This window comes from Lactuca saligna, chromosome 6 (assembly GCF_052625555.1).
Source record: "Lactuca saligna cultivar CGN05327 chromosome 6, ASM5262555v1, whole genome shotgun sequence".
Classification (NCBI taxonomy): Eukaryota; Viridiplantae; Streptophyta; class Magnoliopsida; order Asterales; family Asteraceae; genus Lactuca; species Lactuca saligna.
The window spans coordinates 104,784,680-104,793,740 of NC_136422.1; the positions used below are offsets into that span (position 1 = coordinate 104,784,680).

At 29.4% G+C, this 9,061-nt stretch overlaps 1 protein-coding gene across 2 annotated transcripts; it reads left to right on the top strand.

The window, feature by feature from the left end:
- The first annotated feature begins 2,107 nt into the window (after positions 1-2,107).
- Positions 2,108-7,907, top strand: LOC144999994 (uncharacterized). 2 transcript variants are annotated; one of them, XM_078959133.1, is made up of 8 exons: positions 2,108-2,600; positions 3,144-3,278; positions 3,718-3,825; positions 3,942-4,007; positions 6,059-6,124; positions 6,342-6,875; positions 7,022-7,101; positions 7,711-7,907. In XM_078959133.1, exons 1-6 carry the CDS (start codon positions 2,406-2,408, stop codon positions 6,714-6,716), a joined length of 945 nt encoding a protein of 314 aa, XP_078815259.1. In that variant the 5' UTR covers positions 2,108-2,405; the 3' UTR covers positions 6,717-6,875; positions 7,022-7,101; positions 7,711-7,907. The 2 variants fall into 2 exon arrangements, with proteins under 2 accessions (XP_078815259.1, XP_078815260.1); XM_078959134.1 differs by having other exon boundaries at positions 3,748-3,825.
- Positions 7,908-9,061: the final 1,154 nt, after the last annotated feature.

Here is a 9,061-nt window from a genome sequence, read left to right on the forward strand (position 1 = left end):
AAAAATAAACAAAAAGTTTTAAAAATGTCGTGAAATTGGTGATGTCACATATGTGTGCTACATCAACACTCCTAACACCTCGAATACTATTAATGAGTTCTTTAACCATGTTGCGGCCATCTTTAAAAATCAAGTTTAAGATATGAGAGACACATGTCATATGAAAAAAGTCAACCCTTAAAACAAGTTTCATTGCAATATTTTCTTTTACATAAACAAGAGCTTGTGTAATCCATAGTCATTCGATATTTTTTGTCCAACAGGTGCCAACAACGACATCAATGTTCTAGATCAATCGTTGATATTCAAAGACATCTACCTTGGGAAATTATATAATGTATTGTTTGAAGCAAATGAGGCATCATACAAGCGTGAGTATTACCTTGTTGATGAGATAAATCATGAGTTAGTTACATTTGTGAAATTATTTTTATATCCATACGAAGAAAAGCGATTAAAGTTTAAGTCAACCCAAAAATCAGTTAAGAAGGATATTGAGCGAGCCTTTGATGTTTTAAAGAGACGTTGGCAGGTACTCTCAGTACCAACACGATCATTCAAGCGAAAAAAGAGTAAGTAGTCTGATGTACACATACATCATATTGTATAATATGATTATAGAAGATAAGGGAAAGATGATTTGTCATTACAATGAAAGTACGAATTTGCCAACATTTGAAGGAATGAATAATGGTACGCCCAAATACATGGTAAAGAAAGGGAAGTATACGACTAAGTTGGACACAATAACCTTCTTGTTGATTCGGTGGAAAATGTCTTTAATTCTTAAGTAAATCCCGATGTCGACGATTTTTATGACGATACAAGTGACGATTCATATATGTTTGTAGATGATTCGGGTGAGGATTACGATGACGTTATGACCGACGATGATTAGGTGTGATGTACTATTCTAATATGTTTCTATTATGTTTTATTTACTTATGTTTTTTAGTATGTATTATTTAATTAATGAAATAGTTTCATTTTATTAATTTCATATAATTACATTTTATCAAATTACATTTTATACTTCTAATCAAAACAAACAAAAATATGGTGAAGTATGGTACCATTTCTATTAATTTTGTGGAGTGAGAGGAGGGTGAGAAGAAAATAAAGTAACGCTAATACGGCAGACCGAAAATATGATAAGACGTGGTAATTGGTACCACACATAACCTAATCATTAACAGTTACTTATATTCTATCAATGATAAAACATGGATCTATGTTAGTTCTACAAAACAATTAAATTACATCATGGGTGCGACATAACTTATATAACGTGAACATAAAATTAACATTTAAGTCTTCCATTCATACACAATGTGAACTTGATAAACATATATTGTGAAACAAAAACAACAATTTTAAACATATACTAATGAACAATACTAATTTCATTATGATTTAAAAAGATCAGATGATTTTTTTTTGAACGGCGAATAAATGATATATATTAAACCAAAACCAATAGCAATTGCTACAAAGAAGTACAGGAAAAAAGAAAAATAAAAGAGCAAAACTATTTACAGCAACAAAATGAGAGAAAGGAGCATGTAACAGCTAGCAAAAAAAGGAGAGCAACTCCATTCCATCCAAATGTTTTCAAATTGCCCCTATATTTGCACCATTTGACCACCTATAGTATGATTAAATCTGCCGTTTTTAGGAGAAACATTTGTTTTGTTGAAGAGTTTCTCATTGCTAGCCAACCATATATTCCAAAATGTCGAGTAATAAATAGATCGTATTAAATACCAGCCTCTTTTTGGGACAACCCCCCAAGCACCTACGAAATCAATACATATATCCCTATATACATTCAAAGTAACAAGTTTATATCCCACTCCTCCTTCGATCAGATGTATTTGACATATGCTTAAACTTGGTAAACTTTCGGTTCCATTGCAAATAACATATGATACAATGAATATCAACTAAATGATATAAAGTATAACATGACAATTCAATTAATTGAAAAAGTAATCTACCAATAAATAAGTTATTAGAAATCCAAAGATTTAAAAACTAAATATTAAAATATAGTTTTTAATATTTATGAACATACAATATTAAGTAGCGGTGAGTCGTATGTCCACTTGTTTCAAAATAAGGCGAAAGCCGTCCACATGATACTGCATGCGCCGTTCCACAGACACCCAATCCCACACCGCAAAACCGCTACCTTTCTTCCACATCACGCGAGTTTCACATTGCCAACATGGCCTATACTTCAATGATACGTGTCCTTTTTTCATACATTAACTATTTTTTATAAGACGCCAAACATGATGTGGCATGACACGTGTCACCTTCTACCTCTCCCTTCTTCGCGACTACTAACATGGCTTCTTCACTCTCTCTGCTCCTCCCCACTCAACTGGTGGTATTGACTAATCATGGAGGTGATTAAGGGATCGAGTTCAGAAAATGCCGGGGAAGATCACCGGATGTTGGAAGCGGCTGAGGCGTTGGCGGCGTTAGGTCATGTTGGTGAATCGGTTAGCGAGCGAGTCAAGGCCGAATCAAACGCTGGTAACTCGTGTTTTGACTTAATGGAATCGTCCTCGAAGCGTCCCATCAATGTCGATAAGGTTTCTTATTAACCTAATTTTCATCGATGGCCATGTAATAATGGTGTTTTAACTTTTAATTTCTATTAGTGTTTTGAATTGTTACTTCGTATTTACCATCACCTTCACAAATCACATCGTTCACTTTACTTATTGTTTCTTATATGCATGGTCAATTTTGACAAGCTGTATAGCAATTGAAAAATGCAACATCGAGTCTAATGGGGCACATAAATGAATGAAAGGTCCTTATCTTTTCAAGTTGTCACAATCCCAATTCAATAAATATGTTATACAATCCATACGTATTTTAAATGCAACAAATAGTAACTATCATTTGTCTTCTTCAATCTTTATGGTGTCAATATAAGTCACTAACAGGTCCTTGTCTTTTCTCAATATTTTATTAATTGCAACTTGCATTAAGTAAAAGATCAAACCGGGTACTCTATGAAATATTGCGAGTAGCTTCTACTTGATTCGTTTGTAATTTTCCAAAAGAAAAAAAAAAGTAAAAGATGGACTTCTATATTAATAAAAAGTTACCTCATTTATTTTTGTCAGCAATCGGAGAAGACATGCATCTGGGCTGAAAAACCGGTGAACAATGAATGGAATACAGAACTTGCGTCAAATGTTTCTTATTCCACAAAATATTCAACTTTAGGTGGCAGGAGACATAGAAGGACTTTGACCGAGGTAACAAGATCTGTCTCCTTTTTAGTTGTATGTCTATCTCTATTTATTTTCGTGCAAAAATGGGTTATCCCAAAATGAAATTTATCTACACAGCTAGATGACTAGTATAAGAATCCAGAACCATAATTAATGGGTCATTGTATATAAAAAAACATAGAAATTAAAAAAATAAAAAATAAATATGTTGCCCTTTTTGGGGTCTTTAGGGTTCTTTCACAAAAAGAGAGTCCCAAAAAGGTAATAAAATTTTCTCCTATAGTGCCATAGGAAGATAAGTAGAGACATTTAGTAAGACCAGAAATATTTGGTAAGATGATATTGAATCTCTTACCCAAAAAATACTTAAGTGGGGCCTGACTATAATTTTTTTTTCTTTTTTGTTTACAGTAGCTAAATATATATTGAAATTTAAACTCTTAAATTGAAACTCCTATACTAGGAGTTTATGCCTAGAACTTTTTTGATACAGGCGGAAAAGGAAGCGTGTAAGATACGCAGAGTACTAGCAAACAGAGAGTCAGCTAGAAAAACAATCCGCAGGAGGCAGGTATTGTATTTTAAAACTTTTATTTCGAGATTTTTATTATGTAAGATAATATATATGGTAGATAAAATTCTTTTTACATTACTGAGGTTTCTCTTAATTTATGGTGAATTTTCAAGGCCATATATGAGGAGTTGGCCAGAAAAGCTGGTGATCTAGCATGGGAGAACAAAAATTTGAAAAGGGTTGGTCTATTTTTTCCTGCATTATTTTCTTTAAAATTTCATGTTTTGGATTTATGACAAGGATTTGTCATTTTAAGTAGCGTAGTTTTGCATTTATAGCCTTATAGTATGCTTTGGTACGTTCCTAACATTAATATCGTGGACCTTACAAATCTAAATTTTGTCCCCACTTCCTGCACAAATCTTTCTTAAAATAGCCCCACACACTTGTCCCCTAGTAAATGTATCTCATCAATTATGTTTAATAAACTCAGCAAAACAAAAATGTGAAGATAAAATAATAATAATATTAGTAATGATAATGATAATAATAATAATCTAATGGTTTAAAAATATGGAAAATGGCTCTAGTGATTAAGTTGATAAACTGTTTTCTGTTTTTTAAATTGATATAAAAAAATAAACGGTATCTTAATATTTCAAAGTTAGTTAATTGTTAAAGAACTTATGATTTCTTATAAAAAAATGTTTATGAGCTTATGCGGTACCAAATTTTTGTTTATTAAATAATGTTTGGAATAGTTTATTCGGTATCAAAACACAATAAGTGATAGTTGTTTTTTAGTAATTGGTAGATACTGCATGCTATTCCTTATATATATATATATATATATATATATATATATATATATATATATATATATATATATATATATATATATATATATATATATATATATATATATATAGGGAAAAGTGAATATACTCTTAAGGGTATATAAGTTTAGGTACCCAAACTTACCATACTACATCGTTGTGTATCATATATAAACATTGTAATTGTCCAATGTTCTTATAATTCAACTTTTAACTTGAACTTCAAAGATTCTTATAAATTTCATATTTATCTTCCTCTTACATAATTGTTATTTTCAACAATAATATATAACCTAGTAAGTGTTCGACAAAAAGATGTGATGTAAGAGGAAGATAATAGTGAAAATTTAAAAATATTGAATATAAATCAAGTTAATGATTGAAGTTTAACAATATTATAACGAATATATCAAACAAAACGACGTATTATTATGAGTTTGGGACGTAAGTTTATATTCCCTTAAGGGTATATTCACTTTTCCCATATATATATATATATATATATATATATATATATATATATATATATATATATATATATATATATATATATATATATATATATATATATAGGTTCTATGAAAAACAAAAAACCCTAAAAATCATTAAAATGCATAAAAAAAATACTGAGAGATCACAAAACTTTTTTTTGAATTTTTTTTGTCAAAAAATCGCAACTTTTAAGTCAAAATCACTGAAAAAAAAATTTTGAAAAAAAAATTTACAAAAAAAAAAAAATTTGATTTTTAATTTTTTTTCAGCGAAATTGTAAAAAATGCTGTGATTTTTTGATAAAAAAATTCAAAAAAAAATTTTGTGATGTCTTGGTATTTTTTTATACATTTTTATGATTTTTAGGGTTTTTTTGTTTTCCAAATAACCCTTCCTTATATATATATATATATATATATATATATATATATATATATATATATATATATATATATATATATATATATATATATATATATATATATATATATATATTTATATGTGTGTGTGTGTTATATATTAATGATGAAAAGAGAAAACTAGGTTGTTGCAATATATATAGGATTTTTATTTTTATGATTGAAATAGGGGTAAAATGGTAAAATGGCTATTATGGCCTTCATCTATAATAAAGAGTTTCAAATAAGTTAGAAGATAACAAATTATCAAAAACTTCTTATTTGGGCCCATTATTTTTTTTCTTATTATTTCATCCAAACAACTAAAAAGTGTTTATTACTAATAAGCGTTTGAAATAAGCAATCTCAATCACCCCCAAAATTATATCTACTTTTGTGGTTAGATCACGTGATGAAAGTACTTCATGCTATTTTGGATTTTGCCCAATTTCATACCTTGGATGATATTTTACGAACAAAATCTGTCATTTTTAGCAGCCTAATTTTGTGTTCCCAAAAGCTTGGAGTGTACAAATCTAAAATTTACCTCCCATTTGTTATTAGAAAAAGGAGATGGCTTCAAAAGAGTTGGACATTTTGAAGGTTACAAACGAATGCTTAAAAGCAAAGGTAAAAATATGATTAAGATTACGGTTATGCAAGAAACATCAACCTACTTTCATATTTATGTTTATTATCGAAACTTTTTTCAATTAAAACATTGTACTTATGATTTTTTGTAGAATTTTATAATAAACAAATAAACAATAGTATGTTCCTATTTCTTGCAATTAACCCCTAAAAATTTACACCAAGTACTACATCTAATACGTGTCTCTTCTTGTAGATGATCAAGATAACGAAGATGTATGGAGATCCTTACTGTTCTTCATCAACAAATTCTCCGATTATGATGTATAATCAGTCATCATTTCCCCCTTTCACATGGCCTCCAATGATTGTACTCCCTTACCCTTGGCTTTTTCCTTTTCTCCAAAATAATAATCAAAACCATCCCCATTTTAATCTAAATGAAAAACCGGTAGAGTCTTCTTCTTCCCCGGGCAATCTACTTTCTGATAGCAAGCAAATTGTGCATAAAAATCATCAAGTTCCAGTTAAAATAGTATGTGACATGGCGGCTGCAGCTGAGGCCAGAAAGAGGAGAAAAAAACTCAAAATGGAAAAGAGTCTTTTTTGCCGACAACGAAGGATACGTTAAGTGAAGTTAACAAACAGTTTGAATGAAAATTTGATAGTTATGTAAAAAGGGTTATTCTTCCAACAAACTGTTGACCTGTGACATAAAGCCCAGTGTCCATCCACATTGGAATCAAAACTCCCAGTCTGTGTATAGACCGTCTGCAAAGATACTTTTTTGGTAAGTCTTGGACGGTGAATCGAAAAATGATGGTTTTGTTGATTTCGGGTTTTTTTTTTAATTCTTTCTTTATATTAAATTTTTTGATTGTGTTACTTACTAGTTGTTGGATTATGGTGCCTGTTTCTCTTTGTTTTTGCCTCTAGAAAACGCTTAAAGGTTTAATGTATGCTGATGTGTGCTGTTAAAGCTGGAGTGTTCCAAAGCTCTTTTCCAACCATGATAGGTATTAACAGAATTTTTTTTCATCCTTTTTAATTGTGGTTTTGATGTTTGGGTAATAGAGATGCCTAAAGATGGACCTAATTGTGATCTTGATTTAGTCATTTAGAATTCCAAAATTCCACATATTATACATATGATGGTTTGTCGTTTGAAAATTTCTTTTTATGATATAGGGTGTTATAAAGTTGATTTTAGAGTTGACCAATTTCAATATTTGCAAGATCTGAATTTCGTATTGGTTTTAGGGATAAATGCAAGAAATAGTAATGTACCTTCATTTATTTGTTAATTATAACATCCTACTTTTATTTAATTCGATTACAACATTGTTCTTATTAAAGCGATGAAAATATACCAATTACAACATCATACTTTCAATTTTTCTTATTAACTAGGACATTATGCTTTTAAAAATCTACCCAATCATAGCAATGGATATTTGTAGATTTTCCAAAAATTTATGCTCTAATAGGAAGAATGAAAGTAGGATGCGCTATTAAACAAATCATTATGGTTATAGTTTTCTACTTTATGGTGGGTTTGTAATGTAGTAAACTCATATATCATTTATTTTTCAGACAAAAGTTCTAATACTTTTTTTTTGTAACAGTGAATGATTGCTAAAGCCGAAGTGAAGATCCAAGTAGATGAAGAAGTAAGAACACTATTTTTTTTTTTTTTTTTTTTTTTTTTTTTTTTTTTTGGTTAAGTGGACATGACAAATTTTGATATGTATTAAATTTATTTTGGAATTGATTATGAAGTATGAATTTGATCTAGTTATGATATGATCATGAAACGTGATTATTGCACACACTTTTCCTTTCAAGGGGTAGTGTTTATTTTGTACTACATCGTGTAATTTTAGGGTGTTGCTAAAAAAATTTAATGATGAGACGTAATTTTTAGACCATAAAAACTTCCACGGAAAATTTTCAGCTATTAAAAGTAAGGGGGATGATTCTTCCACAGACAAATTTTTATTCATTCACTGATAATTATACTTATTTGTACCTTTTTTTGCACTCACCTCTCTCTGTCTCTTCCCTGGCTGTATTCTCTTTCTTCAATAATTATAATTGAAACAGGGAATTAACACAAGGGTATAATCGTCGATGCATATAAACTTCAGTGGATGTATAAAAATTTGTTTGTGGAAGAATCACCACACGAGCCCCTAATATGAATCATTTGCTTTTTTCCAACAATTTACTGAATAAAAGACATTTGACAACATTTACTCCATGGAGCAGCAATTTATCCACATATTACTGGATTTTTAAAAAAAACAAAAGCAAAAAGAAAAACAAGCCGGCACCTAGTGTGTACTTGTGTAACATCTCCATTAGGAATAAATTAAAATTTTGTTAAAATAAATTAATTATTTAATTAAATAAAAAATAATGGAACATAATAATAATAATAATAATAATAATAATAATAATAATAATATTATTATTATTATTATTATTATTAATTGGAAGGCAAAAACCATAAGATTAAATAATGAATTTGGTCAAAATGTGAATTAAGACTTAATAAAATAAACTTTTTCTAGACCAAATGGATAGAAATATTGCAAGGAAGGGTTAAAAAGGTTATTATGGGAATCACTAGTTGTTTATGTTTTCACATGTGGTTAAATTGAGAAAATAGAAAGTTAAGGTAATCTTGAGGAGATAAAAAGTTAGTCACTTTCTATTAATCTTATTTTATTGTGAGAGAGAGAGAGAGAGAGAGAGAGAGAGAGAGAGAGAATGTTTCGTTTACAATCTGTAAATACTTAGATGGACTCTCGAGAGAACTCCAACGTACCACCAAATTGATGATTTGTCGTAAATTTGCATGAGAATGGACCGACATCATTTTAGTGACTTTGACACTTTGTTCACTGAACCTATTAATCAAGCCACAAAAGGTATTTAGTATTAGGCAAATTACATAAAAAACCAAAAAAAAAA

Bases quoted from the DNA above. Each gene is read 5' to 3' on its own strand.
- LOC144999994 (XM_078959133.1), top strand. From the start codon at position 2,406: ATGGAGGTGATTAAGGGATCGAGTTCAGAAAATGCCGGGGAAGATCAC. The intron at 2,601-3,143 runs GTTTCTTATTAA...TATTTTTGTCAG, and splicing joins GTCCCATCAATGTCGATAAG to CAATCGGAGAAGACATGCAT. The intron at 3,279-3,717 runs GTAACAAGATCT...CTCCTATACTAG, and splicing joins ATAGAAGGACTTTGACCGAG to GAGTTTATGCCTAGAACTTT.